At 40.2% G+C, this 18,972-nt stretch overlaps 1 protein-coding gene and 1 pseudogene across 1 annotated transcript; both read right to left on the bottom strand.

Moving 5' to 3' along the window:
• Positions 1-60: 60 nt before the first annotated feature.
• On the bottom strand, positions 61-1,334 carry LOC117449580 (lens fiber major intrinsic protein-like; annotated as a pseudogene).
• Positions 1,335-3,873: 2,539 nt separating this feature from the next.
• On the bottom strand, positions 3,874-10,341 carry LOC117449581 (prostaglandin E synthase 3-like). The gene is made up of 8 exons (XM_034087341.2): positions 10,115-10,341; positions 9,169-9,282; positions 8,576-8,645; positions 8,387-8,485; positions 5,604-5,693; positions 5,465-5,518; positions 5,293-5,320; positions 3,874-4,821 (listed from the first exon to the last, which is right to left on the bottom strand). Coding segments are annotated over exons 1-8 (477 nt in total). The 5' UTR covers positions 10,117-10,341; the 3' UTR covers positions 3,874-4,801.
• Between the last annotated feature and the right edge of the window lie 8,631 nt (positions 10,342-18,972).

The raw sequence follows: 18,972 nt of genomic DNA, 5'->3' as shown, positions 1-18,972 counted from the left end.
AGGGTGCAGATATTGGGGTGAGGGATGGGGAGGTCAGAAAGCCAATCTTCTTCTCCAGGCTTATAGGGCCTGTGTCTTGAGCTCGATGGGATCCCCCCTGTTCTCCTGCTGGCCCTCAGCCTCTGGGGGCCGGATGCCCTTCAGTGTAGCGAGCCTTTCGGAGAGGTTGCGCACACGGGGGAGAGAGTATGAAGTCGTACACCAGAGCACCCAAGGCAGCTCCAATCATAGGTCCAACCCAGTACACCTGCAATTAACAGCAAAGACAACATGTATTAGTGTTTTTGTAGATGTCACAGTAAGTGTACGTGTAAAATTTACAGATCATCTTACCCAGTGGTTGACAAAGTTCCTGACCATGACAGCAGGGGCGAAGGACCTTGCTGGGTTCATTCCAGCTCCAGTGTAGTACATCTAAGTGAAAGACAGCAAGAGTAGTTTAGAGTTTGGACTGCTTGTGTGAAAGGATACAACAGTCACATTCTTGGATGAACTCAGTGAGTCTCCCTGTTGGTGCTTACCCCGAGAAGATGGCCCATGAGCACAGAGAAGCCGATGGCCAGGGCAGCAGAGCCCAGGCGTCCATTGCGCCTCTCATCAGTCACAGAAAATACGCACACGACAAGCTGCAGGGTGAGGAACACCTCCATCGTGGTGGCCATGCCCAGGCTGATTCCTGGCTGCAGCTGAAAGACCAGAGGAATAAAAGGTAACATTTATGTGTGCATTCATTAAAAATACTTATGTTCTTTGTTCAATCAGATACTATTACATTATTGTATACACATTGTGATTGGTCGATTACATTTTCAGGCAGAATTGGCAAATAATGTTCTGTGTACAAGCAATACTTAAATTGTCATAAATAATTAAGTATCTTAATATTTAAGTGTATGTGAACTTTTTTTTAAGATTTGTAATACAGGAGTCAGAACCTATAATTAATGTGGTGTTGCAGTGGCAGGTGATCTTACCGTGTTGAGGGCCAGGTTGCCCCTCATGTTGGTCGGGGTGACCCCGTAGAGCACGGCAGCACCGGCCAGTGCGCCGAGACACTGGGCCACGATGTAGAAGAAAGCGCGGAACAGCGACATCTGAGAGCCAATCAGGTAGGCAAAGGTAACAGCTGGGTTGATGTGTCCTCCACTGATGTGGCCGATGGACTGGATGAGGGTGGCAGCCGCCAGCCCAAAGCAAAAGGCAACATGAAGAACATTAAGGGGCCCCGTGGTCCAGCGGAGGGCTGCCCCCAGCCCAAAGAATACGAAGAACATGGTGCCATAGAACTCGGCAAATACAGCGCGCCAGAATGACATGGACTTGAACTCCCACATGGTGCAAAGGTTCAAAAAGCGACCTCTAAGCAATGGAGGGATGAAAAGTCAGGAGAAAATCTACCTAGTCACCTAAAAGGAGAGGAACTCTCTCCAAAACAGTGACTGTGTTTGAAATCTATAAAAAACAGAGCAAATGAAAATAATTTGCTCTCAAACTGAAGCTGCCTTGCTAAAGCTAAATGCAACAACAAGTTAACTGCTCAACATGTAACTGTGAACAATCTGCTGTTTTAAATTCTGATTTCTGTCATAGAGAGCTCCTGAGTGAAGCAATTTGCCAGTCTCTGTGCATCTATGGGCCAACCCCGCTGGTTTTAGTAGAAGAACATAGACAGACAGACGTTAAGCATGTCCTGCAGACATTCAGCCTCTTTACCAGAGCAGGGTGAGCTCAGAGGCCTTTTTATAACAGCCCAGGGGCCACAGCAGCCCCACCAGGGCCAGGGGAGGGGCATGCACACAATACTACAGATCAAAACAAAATCATTTAACCCTTCGTCTGCCTCAACGGGTCACAGGTTTAAAAGGAAATAGTCAACACTTGATAATGTCATTCATCTATAAAGATAAAGCTATAACACACTGCAGTTTAAGGGGTACTTCTGAAATTGAGATGTCAGGTTGAAGTTATATGCGGGAGGACAGAGAAGAAAGCAAAATGTCAAATGCTTTGACTCATCTCATTATTTTTTCTTGGGCCTTTCAAATCCAATAGAGTACCATCGATGATATTTTTTAATTGATTGATTTCACTACTTATGTCAGGATTAAAGGTCAGTGGTAGAAAAACCTTATTCATAACACCACTGAACATTAGCCCTGGACGGACCTTGAAACCTGAACATATAAGAACAGTGGGCATGTGCGTAACCTGCGAGCCGGTAGAAGTTGAGTGCAGAGGGAGTTTTGCTTAATTTACACTTATGTTTTATATTTTTACAAGCACAGGATTGATGTCAGGGCCCAACTACTGATTTTCCATGGATTTTCTTTTTATTGTTTTCTCTGCAATGAACAGTTCACATTTACTCCAATAAAAACGGTGATCACCAAAGTACAAGCAACGTGTTGTGCTCTCGATTGGTACAAATGAGGTCGGTGGCAGCATAACTGATTAGGCACAGTTTTACTTTGTTTGTGTGTGTGCTGAACAGGTTCGGAAGCTCAGGTCGGATAAAGCGCTGGAAAATCCACGTTGGGAGAGGAAGAAGGGAGAGCTGGCCTGGCATTGAGCTTCTGCACTGGAGCATCCTGCTGACCAGGGCCGGCCACAGCCCTCTGAAAGGAATATGCTGAGCTCACACTGCTTTTCTCCTTTCACGCATAGAGACAAAACGCTGGCAGCAACCGTTTCTGCTGGTTTCTATAGTCTGTTTGTCTTGCAATCACTATTGAATCTGTGTTGTGATTGAATGGTATCAGAAGACTATAAATACTGTATATACCAACAAAGATGTAGGTCAATTTGGAAGTTGTGCTAATGTGCTTTCTCAATTCACTCTCATGGCAGCCTGACGTTTGAAAGATTTCTCTAACAACATGGAAACAAAGAGAACATAATGTACCACCATCATATTATGAGAAAGAAATAGCGTTTTGATAATAGTGTTTATCCTGTTGTCCTGATTCTGACCGTTTATTGGTTTGCCAGTTGGTGCAGGTGCACCTCTATTGTGATGAGTATTATGTCCTTCTCATGACTCCCGCAGTCAGTGGTAAACCACCTTTTGTGGGTTTAATCCCACAGTTCAGTTTTACAGGGGAGGATGTTGAAAAGGTGCATGCATTGTATTTTCCTGTTCCCTGGGTCCAGACTGCTGACACATACACAATAACATAAAGCCCCTAAACATCTCACACTGAGGTAGAAGCTCTGGCCTGATCTCGCCTCACAGTGGGGAAAACATGTATTGCAGAAAACACATAGTATTAACCAGACTTCAGAGGGGTCGATGTAAAAACCCTCAGCAAGTGATATTTATGTTCAACTCTTTAAATTGACAACAATAATCCACAAATGAAGCATCTTCTCCACCATCTACAGTTCTCCTGCTCATGAATAATTATGACCTTTATTACGGATGGATTATCTCTTAATACCAGATCCAAAAAACATCCCCAAATTAAGAGGTGGCCTCTTCGCTTTCGAGGGAATTATCTTCTACCGATGCTATGTTTTGAAAAATTACAAAACAAAACACACGGAAAATCCTAACCATAAAGGAAATTCATGCTTCCATTTCCCTACGTTTGGAAATACTCTGTGTAACACTAAAGACAAATGAGAGTGGCACTCCCAAGTGGTTACAAACGGTTTCATGGCAATTTGTTTGAAGACTATTCATTTATTGCTCACATTGTCTTACGTATATTGAAGAAGCTATTTGTAATTGTATACAATAAGTAATTTTCCCTTTTTATACTGGCTCCAACCGGAGTTACTCCAATGCAAGAATGAGGCACAGTTCAATATTTCATTTGAAAGTGAACACAAGGTTTCAGCAGACCAAAGAGTTAGACACATGAAGTGAAAATATTAAGGCTTTGTGTTCAACAATCTGAAACTGTTTATTAGAAATGTATACCAAAACTCCCAAGCCTAAAAGTAATATAAACGCAAATGTTCAGCACGTTTTCAACCAAACACACAAGTCTCCAAAGCAAAAATCTAGTGTATCTGATAAACAAACATTCAGAACCTGTATTGTTTAAAGTAATTGGGGAAACTCTTGGTAGACTACATAGGATTTCTGCCCTCACCTCAGTATGCATATGGAAGAAAGTTAATATTGTATCAGCTACAATGGGCAATGTACTTAAACTGGCATAGAAAACGCTTAGCTAAGATTTGATCATTTGCGAAAATGCACCACTCTACTATTATAATCTCAACACAAGCTTTTAGTTGCACCAACATCTGTGTTTTTTATATATCTGAATATGTTTTAAAATTAAATTGTTAAATATTTGCAGATATTGGCATACATTTGTAAACCCATTTGAAGCGGAACTCCTGCATCTTAAATTAACAAATAAAATAAGTGCATTTTACAAATTAAACATTACAAGGGGGATTCTATCATTAAAAAAATCTAAGTTTTGGAAAATAGGTATTTTTTCTTTTTCTTTATTACAAATCACAATTCACAGCCCCACGCTAATAAACAGAGAGAGAAAGTGTAAGACATCAGCACATCCCATTACAGTCATTTAAGAACAATAACAATGTCATTTGAACAGAATTGTCCATGCAGAACAGAACAGCAAAGCACAGCACTGAATGTCACCATGGACTCCTGTGCATGTCAGAATCCAACCATCTCTACCTGGAGGGGCTTCACTTTGGAAACTGCGTTAAGAGAGGAGGTCCCTTCTCCAACATGGCTGCCAACTTATCTCTTGTCTCTCTCTTCAACAGACTTTAAACTTGCTTTGATAGCTACTGAGGTGGCGGCCATATTCTTCTACTCAAGGTCAGGCATTTCTGGAAAAGAGACAACATTTTGATCAGATTTAAATCTTAAACTCAACTATTTATGATTGTAATATACAACAAACGCAGGACAAAATCAAGTTATAACAGGAAGTACTTAAGAAATGAAATACAAATGATGACACCATGACAAAATCACGTCTTATTTTTTGGATGGAGTTCAGGATATTCAAACTCACTAAACATACCAATTTCGGAATTCATGCAAAAGTTAACCAGCTCTTACGTAACCCCTAATAGAAGCCATTTTTGATTGAATACAATTCATACTCCAGTAAGAACAGCAATCAAAATGAAAGCCCGTCGAAACTTAATAACATCCTACATTGGCTTTCATATCATTTCCCCCCCAAACATTTTATAGCCTACTTAACAGATGCATGACAGTAATATTTGTTATCCTATGGGATAAGTGACTACCGATTACAATTGAACAGATAGCTCTTTCAGAATAGTACTTACTTTCATCGTCGCTGTCTGCAGATTCATGCTGCAAAACAAAAACAATGAAAGACAAATTGTCATACACTGCAGATGGTACATTTCACTTTGTTAAAATGACTTTAAACAAAACATCTGTTGCTGTAATAGATATGAAGCATATAAAAAGTACTTTTTGTACTAACATACATACCTCTTCTTCTGCACCATCTAAATCAGGTATATCATCTCCTCCCATTGTGTTCATCTAGAGAATTGCACAGGAGACCGAAATCATTATGTCACCACCACAGTAAACCTGGACGTACTCCCACTTTATTCACTGTGCTTACCTCTGAGAATTTGTCAAAACTTGACAAGTCCACGTCTGAGTCCTCCTCCCAGTCTTTCCAATTATTGAAGTCCACACTCAGCCAGTTGCACTAAGAGAAGATATATACCGCAATGTTCACAACAGGTAATCATTTTTATTATCTCCTCCAGGCAGTTTGTTTTTGATTATGGTTGCTTGTCAACAGGGTCACAAACTACTGGCTGTGTCTACATTGATCCGAATCAAGGTGCAGTTCCTCACATTTATTTTCACAAAAAAAGTGTCTGGCAGATGTCTGTACACTCCAAGTAGCATTGTAGCCATTCATTTATTAGGTTGATATTAAACAAGCTTTTAACTCAGTGCTATATTACCATTGTTAGAACGAAGAATTGCCATGCTTGAACTATTTTAACAGTGTTTACACACCTTCTTAAACATCAAATTCAAGACTTTTAAAAAGGACATTTCAGGAGAACAGAGTGAAAGATTGCATCAAACGTGGTTCTTACACCTTTTCAAAGTCAAATTCAAGCACTTTTCAAGCATTTTCAAGGTGCATTTTCCAGCTTTTCAAGCATCTTACAGCTGTTGTAAATTACATATTTATATACACATACTCAAATGATGATTTCCCTACCTCACATTAAATCAGATGTTCTTTATGCTATAAACAACCAAATGTGTGTTTCGTGATAGCCTTCTACATGAGGATGAAAAATTAAAGAAAAGAAAACTAAGTTTAATATTTCAAAATTAGTGATCTGTACATTATCTGTATATGGGCCTCCCATATAACCTGTCGGTGCCAATATAAAACAATCAGCCAAATAACTTTTCAATACATTATTGATTACTATTTTTGAGGTACTTTTCGGTTGGCAGTGAACATAAGTCAGAGGTAAATGGTGTACTTTTCCTCCACTACATGTATTTAATCCCTTTAGTTACTTTACAGATGTGGATGAATGATGTGAAATATAATCAAGTGTTAAATCAGACTTTAGTTCCACCTGGAGTAAATTCACAAGCTACCCTGCAGTCTACAAAGTCATTCAAACTAGCTGCACCTTTACCAGCTTTGAGAACACTTTAATGATCAATCATTATAAAACATATCATATATATTATTCTGAAATGGACCAATCTGCACAACGACTGTCGCTACTTTAACTATATTTTGATGATAATACTTTTCTACTTTTACTTGAGGAACATTTTGAATGCAGGACTTTTACTGTGACAGAGTATTCCTACACTCTGGTACTTCTACTTTTACTAAGTACAAGATCTGAGTACTTATAACTTCACTACAAGATCTGAGTACTTGTACTTTTACTCAAGTACAATATCTGAGTACTTATTCCACCTCTGGTAGCGTATTAGCCTGAATTGTAGCCACAAAATCACGCAGAGCTGCATAAAAATAGACTCACAATGGTAACAAGTGGAAAATAATATGTACAATGTGTACAATGATTTGTAGGTAATGTTGACTACTCAGACACCTGACTTATACTTCTTCAAAGGAAGACTGTGTTCATTCTACAATTACATGGGATTAAAGCAAAATGTAGTTTTTACTTCAATTTTATATAAAGAAACAGTTTGTTTTTATCTGTTTTCAAATAAACAAAGTCTTGGCTTTCAGAATATTAAACTTGTTTCAAGCAAATTCAGATGATAAATACCACGTTGAAGCTTCGGCATAATTACCAAGCAGAGAACGGAGTAATTTAACATCACAGGCAGGCATAACAACAGCTGGTGTTTCTTGTAATTGGGGGTTTTTTTTCCTCCCTTCCCCCGGTATACAAACGCAAAAATACACCACACACACTCACGAGCTGTCCCCCCCAGACCAGTAATACAAACGAAAATGTTGTCTTCGGGTCAATGTGACTAATTTCGATAGATCAAGTCCACATTTGGTTTAGGCACCAAACATACTACCAGTAGAAATACATTGCTTTCAAAAATCGCTCTGTGTCGAATCAATAGATTATATTTCTTGACTATAACACGAAATGCCGTGAGTGCTTCATCCTCTGAACACCACACGATGGTGACTGTAATGCACATAACATAGGTACGCTCCGTCTGAAATGATTGTCCCCTGCATTATTATTATCCCTCAATCGAGTTCGCTATTCAGCTCGCTAACGTTAGCTTAAACAAACGTAACATGCAACGTTAGCCTATCTAAAATGCTCTACTACGGCCTACCTTTCATGTGGCTCGTCAGCGCAAGACTCTCGCATCGTTATTTTTGCAAACTTTGCAGGAGGGCTACTCGTGGGCTTGACCCTCATCTTAGCCAATGGCTTGTATTTGTCTTCTGCTAGCCAACGCATCGTTGAAACTGCAACCCTCCTGGCATACTGTCATCTACACTCAATCAGAATGCCCAGGTCACACGTAACACAAACACTTGCAGGTCGCGCGCATAGCGCGGGAAGGCCGCAGCGGAGCTGTTTTTATGTAGAAGCGAAGCAATTATTTTCTTTTAATCTAAAAAGCAAAACTATCCATTCAGCAATTTATTGTAAAAGTAAAAGCCTTTACATTTTCAAGCACTTTATCTCAATTTCAAGCACCATCCCCAAATTCAAGCACTTTTCCCAACCTTGAAACACCACGTCAAATTTCCAAGCATTTCCAAGCACGAACCCATGATCAAAGTTGGATTCTAAACCCAGGCCCATGCAGTGAGGACGCTTCAATGGGTCGCTGCCCCAACAGGTGAGCTAACCGTATTGCCACAAGTTTTTTTCTTTAGTTTTTCTAAAGAATGAAAGTTACCTTTGACTTTTCTTTTGTAAGACGTGGCCATGATTTCCCAGCCTCCACTTTTCGTAAACAACACAACACAGACCTGTCAGTGCGCCTGTATTTAGACTCCTGTGTGGAACAGAGAGAGTTTGATGAAGGCTTTGAAAGAATCAGATATGTAGGGAACTGCAACTACGTCTACTGTGCTGACAAACTTACTTTGGGGTCAATCTCCCCGAACAGGTCCACTGAGTTCTCTTGTTTGATATTATCTGTTCCACTGACGCAGCTGTAAGGTGAAAAGAGTTCATGAGATATCCTTTAAAAACGCCAACAATTCTGATTGTCATCATGAATACACCAGTGGCGAACCGTCAGAGCCTTCAAGGTATTCAGAGAATACCCTGGAACACTCAGATAAAACAAACAAAAAAATCGATTTAATTATATAAATAAAATGTATATAAAATGAATAAATGAGAATGGTATCTGTGTTGATGATCTGTAATATTACAGTGTTACGTTGATTTGTTTGTCCTTCTCGGACCATGCACTACGCATTTCAGTGGTTTTGTGTTAGAAAAGAAAGCAACCAATCAGATCTTGTCCTTCAACCAAGGTATTCTACATCCTTGATCGAATGCCCTGGCCGTTGCACTGAATGAGAGCGTACGTTTGGAGGGGCGGAGGGTGTGTCTACAGAAGGTCCAGTTGTGATAGACACGGTTCGCCACTGGAATACACTACAGTACAGATCAAGGACGTGATTCCAAAAAGCATCATTAACCTCATAGGAATATGTTTGTACTTACTTGAATTCAAATTTGGACTTTTTAAAATGTATTTTTACATCTTTACTGTCCTCTACGCAGAAGTCTACAAACACAGAGTCACGTCTGTCATACCACTTGGCTGCTGCAGGCTGCCTGAAGACAACGAGAAAAAAAACGGAATGAGTTGTCAATTATATAAACCAATATCACCCATGATTCTTCCAATCTGACATGGTAATCAATAAAACAGTTAAAGCGTGTAGTTTATTGAAAAAGTAGGTCGGTGTCGTATTTCACAGCCAGAGGGTGGTCCACATATAAATGTAAGATCACGTTGACGAAAGCGACACTCATTCATTCCAGATTAGCATAAGAGCCTCTGTAGTCCTATGCACATCTTCACTTTACAATAATGACTGCTTCCTATAAAACAAACTATGCCCTTCAATCAAAAAGGATCCCCTGCTAGCATGTTATTACAAACAGTGCACATATATCACAGATTATCATATTTAGGGAGGCAAGTACGTTATGGTTTATTATTAAAACCAGTGAGGACCACATTTGATTCGAAGAAGGCAGGCAGCGTGTGCTAAACGTTTCGCTGACAGGTGTTTTTAAAGTGGTGTTAGCTTAAATTAACTCAAGTAAAGTCTTCAGAGATAATCGTGACACCACGCTTTTCCAGTGCTAACATTCATATTTCCTTGGTTGGCATTAGCCTGCTAGCTTACGGTTTGGCTTTAAGCGGATTAAGACAGACTTAACTAGAGGTTTATATATTCTGGAACACAATGATGCCACGTAACACAAGGCTTGATAAAGTTAGCTGTCGTTGGCTTTAACGATGTCTTGACAGTCATCTAGTAGCCCGGCTGAGGCTAACTCGTGTTATTAGCTGTTAGCTTTAATACTAGCTGGTTACCAAGACTGTTAAGCTACTTAGCAACACCGTTGACGACTAAATATTAAGCCCAAGACTTACATCTCCACTGTTTTTAGCAATGTATCTTCCTCGTCGGACCGCAGTATATATTACAAAGTAACCTAGCTATGGAGCCACGTAAAATGACAAATGAAACCGAAACAGTTAACTCTAACGTTCAAACTGCAGTTTGAGTCTCGCGTGATTTGCTTACTGCTGGTGACACGCCGACTATCCACGGGCTCGTGCACGGGGCTTCAGACCGAAGCCGTTTGAGACAGTTCTAGAACGGGAGAGCTCCACTGCCAGTGCCACCACCAGAAGGTGACTAATGAAAGCTTTAGCGCAAATTCAATAAGAAAGACCTAACAATGAGTTACACGTCACTCTATTGCTCCCTTCCCCCCTCATTAAATACGAGGGCGTCACCCCTCAGCAGCCAATTGCTGCACATGCTAAATTCCTTAAATGCCTGCTCTTCCTCCCTGTCAGTTGTCGGCCCATTCCCAAACAAATGATTTGGTTTAACTTAAAGAGAAACTTTATTGTTATTGCACATATTACAGGTACTGAGACAACGAAATGCAGTTTAGCTTCTAACCAGGTGCAACAAGCAGTGAAGTGGAAAGTAATGCACACAATCTACAGAATAAAATATAGAATGAATTGAATGATGAATAAACATTTGGGTATGAATACACTAGATATCAGCCTGTGAGCAGTATGAACAGTGTGTATGAATATGCTAAGATATATAAAGTATGAAAACGGTAAGCAGTATAGTATAAAATATATAGATATTAATTTCATGATGATAAACATTGTGGAACAATGATGAACAATGGGAATGGATGTGGCGACGTAAAACTGACACAAAACAACAACAAACTTTTGCCAGCCAATTGGAGAGTTTCATCAGCAGCACGTGGTAAAAACCACCAGCGCTCAGCTCGAGATACCAGCGAGCCGTTTCCCATCAAGCATTTCGCTTCCGCAGCTCGTGGAGAGCAAATGCGCCGCCTCGCTTCGCTCTAAAGCAGGGGTCGGCAACAGGCGGACCGCGGTCCGGATCCGGACCCAGACGCCGACCTATACGGACCCGAGCTATAATCAATACATTAATAGGGGATTTTTCGGCGCCTCCCGCTTTTTTAACGCTGATTTGGGTGACTTGTGTAATTCGTGGAGAACCGAAGAGTTTTCGACTGACGGACAACTTCTCACTTCACAAAAGAAGAAGAAATATAGACCGCAAAAATAATTAAACAAGCGAGTACCTGTTTTTCCTGGCCAAGGACAGGTTCCTTGAACACAACACGAGCGTAACCTGTCTTCACGTGGTATATGTCTCGTCTGAAAGGAGTGCTGAGCACCGGAACGCCGCTCCAGCCCTTAAAATATTGCATATAAGGATAATAATCCATAAGGAGCCGTACACATGCCGCAGTGTTTGCGTGGCTGTGTCTTTAGTTGTAAACACAGTGGCGATCTGTTGTTATTAGCATCTGGTTAGCTAGCTATGCTAACGAATTTAAAGAGCTTTTCTACAACCAGGTGGAAGAGAGCTATCTCCTGAGAGGCTCAAATATCCTCAGCTCAGTGAGGTTAAGGCACACCTTGATATGGTCATTATAGTTATTAATGAGACTAAATTAATGAGACAGTAACAAAAAAGTTGTTAAAAATAACAAGAATAGAGTTTAAAAGGGGAGTGATTTGTAAAATATCCAAAAAGAAAAATATGCTTACAGTTCTGTTTCATATGGATGTTGAGAGATGTATCCATAGATCTCTTAATGTTGCTCTCAAAGTGTACCAGATTGATGCTTTTAACTTCAATATTTTAAGCAAAGGTTGAGTTCAATAATGTGTACGACCCTCGGAGGATATTGTACAAATTGAAAGGAAAAAGGTTCCCCACCCCTGCTGTAAATAATAATAAAAACCCTTGATTTTTAACTTAAAGGTGGGGTAGGTAAGTTTCAGAAACCGGCTCGAGATACACTTTTTGTTATATTCCATGGAATGCTCTTAACATCCCGATAGCAATGAATAGCTTAAGTGCTTTGACAAAAAATCCATAAAAAAATTTCATCTGTAGAAGCCGTAATACTGTAAAAAGTACAACTTGACTCCATGTCAGCCCAGATTTACAAACTCCTGGCAGGACAAGCTCAATTCTCACACTGAATTTAAAAAAAGTGAGTGGGGGACTGCAATATAAGAGGGAAAGAAAGAGAAACTTTGAAACTGTTCAATTGTTATGATGTGTAAAGACTGATATTGTTCTATAATCGTCTGAAACTGTTAAGTCATGATGTGAAACGGTTAACAAAGAAAAAGGGACACTCACGCTGCTGCTACACTTTATTTATCTAAAATTAAGCACTTTTAAGATGCACATATTTTCAAAAGCTATTTTATTTATTTTCTCTATTTTATTTGTAAATGCAGCCCGAGAGGAACATTACACATATCCACAGTATTTAATGTTAATTGACAATAAATATTGTTGTTTTTGAATTGTACTTTCTTTATTTGATTGGCAGTCAGTTGTTGATTATGCAGACGTTGATAAAGCTACAGGTCACTTCAATATATATCACACTAATTCATGAAGCAAGTTAGACATTTTGATGTTCCGGACCTTTGCATGGGGACATTTTCTCTAACTGGACCTCGTTGAATTTTAGTTGAAGACCCCTGCTCTAAAGGCTGCGGGCGTCTTTGTCTGACCGTTCTCAACGCTGTGTGTGTCCGTCAGGAAACACGCTGTGGACAAGTAGTTCCAGCAAACATCCACTGATAAACTGCGATGTTAATAACCTCATATTTTTTAACTTAGGATCATACCTAAGATGAACTTTTATTAATCCCTGTGTTTAGTCTAAGGTAAATATGTGCATTTTATTATAAAGTTGTGTATATTTACAGACTGTTGCAACAACTAAGAAGCTTATAAACATCAGGTTTAAAACTAAAAGAGCTTTACAAAAAAGTAACACAATGAAAGATCTTTGGAGTTTTATTTGAGTTATTAATTTACATTTTTTGTCAAAGAGATGCTGATTTTAAACCGTTGTTACATACAGTTACGACATTTCCTGTTTCTGCCGGAGAGAGGGGAGTTCGTCCCAAAGCTTGCCACTGTATTTACTCCCTCCATCTGACAGGAGGGAGCCTCGTTGAGCTGCGAGTGTGGCTACAGACGGAGTTCACTCCATCACGGAGGGGTAGGGTTGAGGGAGTGTTTGGGATTGGGCCGTCATTTCAGGTGACCACACCAGTCCCACCTTATCACCACCACCAGTGTATAGACCCTGGGGATTTCATCGGAGCGGTTCTTTCCCTCGTGAATGATTATCCTGCAAACCGGGGCCTAATCGCCAAACACCATTCCATTCTCCTGTTGTATTATCATGGCAATAATTTCATTCATATGACGTGTAACAATAAATATGTATTCCTTACATCACGTCTCTCCGGTTTGAACTAACACACATTATCCTCATAGCTGTGTAACGGGTGCAAGCTGATCATTTCAGGCCAACCCGAATCATTCGACCTTCCTTGTCTAGACTAAGGGGGAGTATTAAGATCCTTTAAATAAGTCCCTGCATTGAAAAGTGTACTGCCAAATGCACTCATCAAGTAAAATCAGGCCTTAGGCCAGGGTTGCCAACTTTGGTATAGGCTGAAGTGAGATTTTGATATCATGGGTTTAATTACACATATGTGCACGAAATGACTGCTATCGTGTCAGCAGCGGGACTTTATATATTGGATATATATACAATATATGCAAATACACAATATTGGACGCAGACTATAAAGGACACACAGTTTCATTCACTAATGAAAGTCAAACACATGTTTGTTTCCAGTGTTTTATTGTGTGCCTGTCGCGATAAGCAATTAATTGACTTATCGTACGATAAATAAAAATGAACTCGATAAATTGCCATTTACATGAGGATGTGACTAGCAGTTTGAAAGGATGTACTTGAATTATTATTATATATTATCATTATGTCAGTGGTCTAAAATGGTCATACAACAGTGCCGACAATGTTATCGTTTATCGCAATAATTTCTGGGAAAATGCATCCAACAAAATTAATTATCGTGAGAGGCCTATACATGAAACACACACACAAACAAATCTACAGACTTACTCCAAACTGCCAAATATATTAATTAACACACTCTCACTCTCATATACTCTTTGACTCTATGTTGGCCTAGTAGAACAATAAGCAGCAGACTTTTACTTTTTTATCATTTCTACTGGATCTTAGATCTGCGCATGCGCAATACGGGTCGGCAGTTGCGGCTCCAGAGTATCTGTGTTGAGTAATCTATGTACAGTGGTGGGGCTCAAGTCAGTATTTGCAATGTAATTACGCGTGAGGTTTAGATTATTTCCCTGTCTCAATTCAAATTGAACTGTATGAAATAAAAAGGCACATTTGTCTTGTAGTAAATAAAAAGGGCGACCTGGAGCCAATCCTGCAATTTCCCCACAGGTGAAAGAGTTGACATGCTGAAAACCCAACTCTTGCAGGGGAGTCTGGGGGGATTCTCCCCCAGGAGATTTTCTGAAATACTAACATAAAATACACATTCTGGTACTCTCTTGAGAAGAAAAATAAATACATCTATTACTTCACGACATATTAAACAAATGAATGCCATTTTAGTTTTGTGTTACTTTGTTCTGAGAGCTGAACCTGCTGCTCCTCACAGAGAGAAGAGGGAAGAGGCTGTGAATGACTTTACATTGTGGATAATGTAAAGTAATTCACAGCCTCTTCCCTCCTCTACCCTTATCCATAAGGGTGGATAGCCCCCATTGTTCTGTGTGTCAAAATGAAAGACAGCCCACACACCTATCAATCATCAAACCGTGGGGTCTTATTTCATTACGTGTTGATTTCTATCAACACGTAATGTTGTATCGATGTATATAGAGATGTACTACAGCAAAAGTATTCTCCGTCGGGACTTCCTGCAACAACACCACGTCGTTATCGTGATTCTGATTGGCCAGAAGACATTATCAAAGATGCTCTATTGAGAAGACGATCACTACGTGACAAAAGGTTTCAAAACCGTTTTTTTCTTCGGTATTCTTGTTTTTGGCGTGAGAATAGTTTTGGCAGCGTGAGAGCGTGAGATTGAGAGTGAAAGCGTGTGTCACACGCCAGATGCGTGAGAGTTGGCAACCCTGCTTTAGGCAGAGGAGGAAGAAGTACTAGGCTGCAGTCGGATAGTTTAAAAATCAGCTCCTAAGTTCTAACCCTATCGTCTATTCCTTGACCTCTGAGTGAAACGTCACGGGGTTAAGGGATAGTGGATAGGAGAATTAAAAAGGACTTAGGAGAAGAGACTGTGGCACTTTAGAGAATCCGAATGCACTTTCACTATCCGACGTGTTTATGATGCGCCAGCGGACGTCATTGTGTGCGTCTGCTGCTGTGGGGAAACTATGGAAACCACAGTTTTCTATACAGCGGACTACAACATGGATGTTTAATAAGAACGAGGGACTACTGTAAACTCATCTAGAGACTCTGCACCGTGCTCTGATGCTGCTGCTTTGCTTTATGAACGTGGACAACAGAGAAACATATTCTTCATGACCAAAGTTGGAATTGAAATAAAAAAGGAAAGTGAAACTTATGCTCGTCACCCTCTCCCTCCGGTTCACATTAATACAAATGATCCCAATACGTATGATTGTATGAACTAAAGATCTTAAAAATCAATACAGATGTATTTATTATAAACGTTAGTCCTTAACATCTATCTCTGTGTATATCACCATTCAAACATCTTTTAAAAGTTGAACAAACCCCACACAGCTCAGTAAAGACTGTGAGATGTTGACTTTATTTGATCATTTCAGTAAAAAAGTAACGTTCATATTTCTCTCTTTGATTATAATACTGATGAACGTTCAAAACAAAGCACTTTGGCTACTTACCACCTACGTTTTAAAATGCTTAATAAGCACCGTAACTTTCATGATATCATTTCTTGGTCATAATCGGTTGTTTCCGTGAACGGCCGACTGTTGAGTGACGGCAAATGCTGCGGCTGCAAGGCATTGTGTGGCAGCATTTTCGCTTCTCCTGTCGGTTAGGGAGGTCCAGTGGTAAGCTAAAGGAGGTTATAAAGGAAGTTTGAAACCTCCTTTCCTATCATTCTCATCATTCTAGAGAATTCGAACGGCACTTATCATGGCTGCCACTGAGGGACTTCCGGGTCATTTCACTCCTTTAGGAAGGTTCCTAAGCTAAATGGACTATTCGACTTCAGCCCTAGTTCAGTGGTTCTCAACTGGTCAGGCCTCGGGACCCACTTTTTCCTTTGTCAATAAATCGCGACCCGAAATTATGAACCACTCAAATCTATTCAACAAAAATGTGTGCTGTAATATATATACGCCTTTCAGCAGATTATATTAATTAAAGTGGTGAAGTACAGTGCATATCCCTTCACAGAACTAAAGTATGCTTTAAAAAAAGGTTTAATGAGATGATGGAATCAAAGTTGAACTGTATTATAAAAAGGCACACAAGCTGAAAACCCAACCCCAGAAGGGGGGTTTGGGGGGATTCTCCCCCACGAGATTTTTAGAAATACTAACATAAACTACGCATTCTGGTACACTCTGAAAAGAAAAGAAATACATCTATTACTACCGACATATTCATAATATTTTATGCCATTGTTTTTCACTTTTGTTCTGACTGAATGTATCCACACAGAGATAAGAGCAAAGGAGATATCTGTGTGAATTACTTTAAATTCTGGATAAGGGGGTCATATTTCATTATGTGTTCATTTTTATCTGAAGTTGTACCCATGGATGTATAAAGAGCAACATTAGAAGTACCAGAGTGTAGTAATACTCTGTTGTTACAAGCACAAGTCCTGCATTGCAAATGTTGCTCAAGTAAAAGTACAACAGTGTTAGCATCAACATATAAGTACTCATTATGTATATTTGCTCATTTCAGAACAATATACCAAATGTATGATTATAATTATCAATGCATTAATGTGTTTATCAAAGCTGGTAAAGGTGCAGCTATATTGAATTACTTTGTATGCTGCAGGGTAGCTTGTGAATGTAACTCCAGGTGTAACTAAAGTATTATTTAAAGAGCCTGTGACACGGTTTTCCCCCATCATCCAAACCCATCAATTTGAGTACATACTGTCCCCTTGAAAACCGTTACTGAACTGATTTTGGATATTTGTACTTTGATAACCATTAATCTGCCTTCAATGTTGACAATTTTCTGGATCTTCTCGCGGATTCTTCAAGTCCCGCCAAATGATGGGTGACGTCATTGCGGGCACAGCGCTCCAGCTGCACCGTCCAGGATCCCAGCATCTGCATGGAAACCTTTATATATATACAGTCAGATGTAAACGCACGACGGCGCACACAGCAGCAAGCTCAGACAGCGAGGACAGGTTAATGTTGAACGTGTCTGAGAGCTCATATGAGGCTGAAGGATCGGTTTATGTTGTATCTGTTAGAAGTTTAGGAATGAGGTGCGTCAATATGGGCGATCATATGGCCATGTAGCCAGTGGTGGAATGGGACTACAAATCATCCCGGGACTCTCAACCGGCCCACTTCGGTACCGCTAGTAATTGTCAACGGGGGGAGCGGGGGATGTAAAATACAAATATAATGTATAATGTCTGTGTCTTTGACATTAGCGCTGCTAGCCACCTGTGCCCTGTACTACGAAGCCAGTTCAACAGACTCTGGATATGTTTGAGTAACAAACAAACTAACAAACGAGATCTCGCTAAGCGGTCCTACGACGCTGGTTATCAACTCGGTAAATCAAGCCAGGGTTTCTCTCTCCAGCTGAGAGCGCGTTCACGTCTAAGACACGAGTGGATCTGACTTTAATTACATTTGTCTCGAGTGTTTCGTCAACATAATGTGTTGCTTAAAATAATACTTCTGCATCCAGTATGTGACACTGTGAGTGTTGCACGGCCAGATGAGGCTGGAGAAGCTGACTCAGATCAGGAAATATATGATATTATATGATCGATGATCTGATTGATGATGTAATATGAATGATAAGTGCGACACGTCGGCGTCTTCTCTGCATACGGCAGTTTAAACTGTATTTTCTTTATCCTGTAATATGACTTGAGAGATTTAAACTCCGCACACTGAGTTCATCTATTTTCTATAGACGCCGGAGCCGGGCAGCGTCAGGTAAAAGAAGTTATTTAGCCTTCTCAAACCTGAGCCTCACGCGCCGCCTATGGGGGATGTGCTAGTTACTTATCCGACCGGCCCACTTCGGTACCGGCCCATCGGGATTCGTCCCGATGGCCAGTCCGCCACTGCACCCAGCCCACGTAAACTGTCAACGGGGGGAGCCTCGCTGCGGGGAAACGGTGGACCTAGTGTCCCGATCGGAGTGGGAATAATAATAATAATCCGTGCATTTTATCCATTAATTTCCCCAACATTGTGGTAAAAAGACCACACGTTTAATCCATGTTGGTGTACTACAACTACAAAAAGCATCGGTTTGTTATCTCATCAGTAAATGCAGACCGGCTCAAACAAACGATTTTTAATCATCATCCTCACTCATCATTTAATGTATCATATGTTCGCCGAATTGACATGAAAGCACTAATAAATGTAGTTTCATCCACTTGAGTTTATAACCACAAAAATAATCGATTTGTTTTTATATCACATCCGACGGGAGGAAATTCAGCAGCTCTCACTCCCGATTTTTAATCCTAATGTAATCATCATCTTCACCACGATCATTTATGTTTATGTCGCCGAATTGACATGAAAGCACTGACAAATATGAATATACTGTAGTCAACTTCATTAAAACGTTATTAACGTGCCT

Source organism: Pseudochaenichthys georgianus, chromosome 7 (genome assembly GCF_902827115.2).
Source record: "Pseudochaenichthys georgianus chromosome 7, fPseGeo1.2, whole genome shotgun sequence".
Classification (NCBI taxonomy): domain Eukaryota; kingdom Metazoa; phylum Chordata; class Actinopteri; order Perciformes; family Channichthyidae; genus Pseudochaenichthys; species Pseudochaenichthys georgianus.
Note: the sequence above shows the minus strand (reverse complement) of the source record. Positions and strands in the feature narration are given on the sequence as shown.

Bases quoted from the DNA above. Each gene is read 5' to 3' on its own strand.
- LOC117449581 (XM_034087341.2), bottom strand. The intron at 8,646-9,168 runs GTAAGTACAAAC...TTCACCTTACAG, and splicing joins AAGTCCAAATTTGAATTCAA to CTGCGTCAGTGGAACAGATA. The intron at 8,486-8,575 runs GTAAGTTTGTCA...TGTTCCACACAG, and splicing joins TCGGGGAGATTGACCCCAAA to GAGTCTAAATACAGGCGCAC.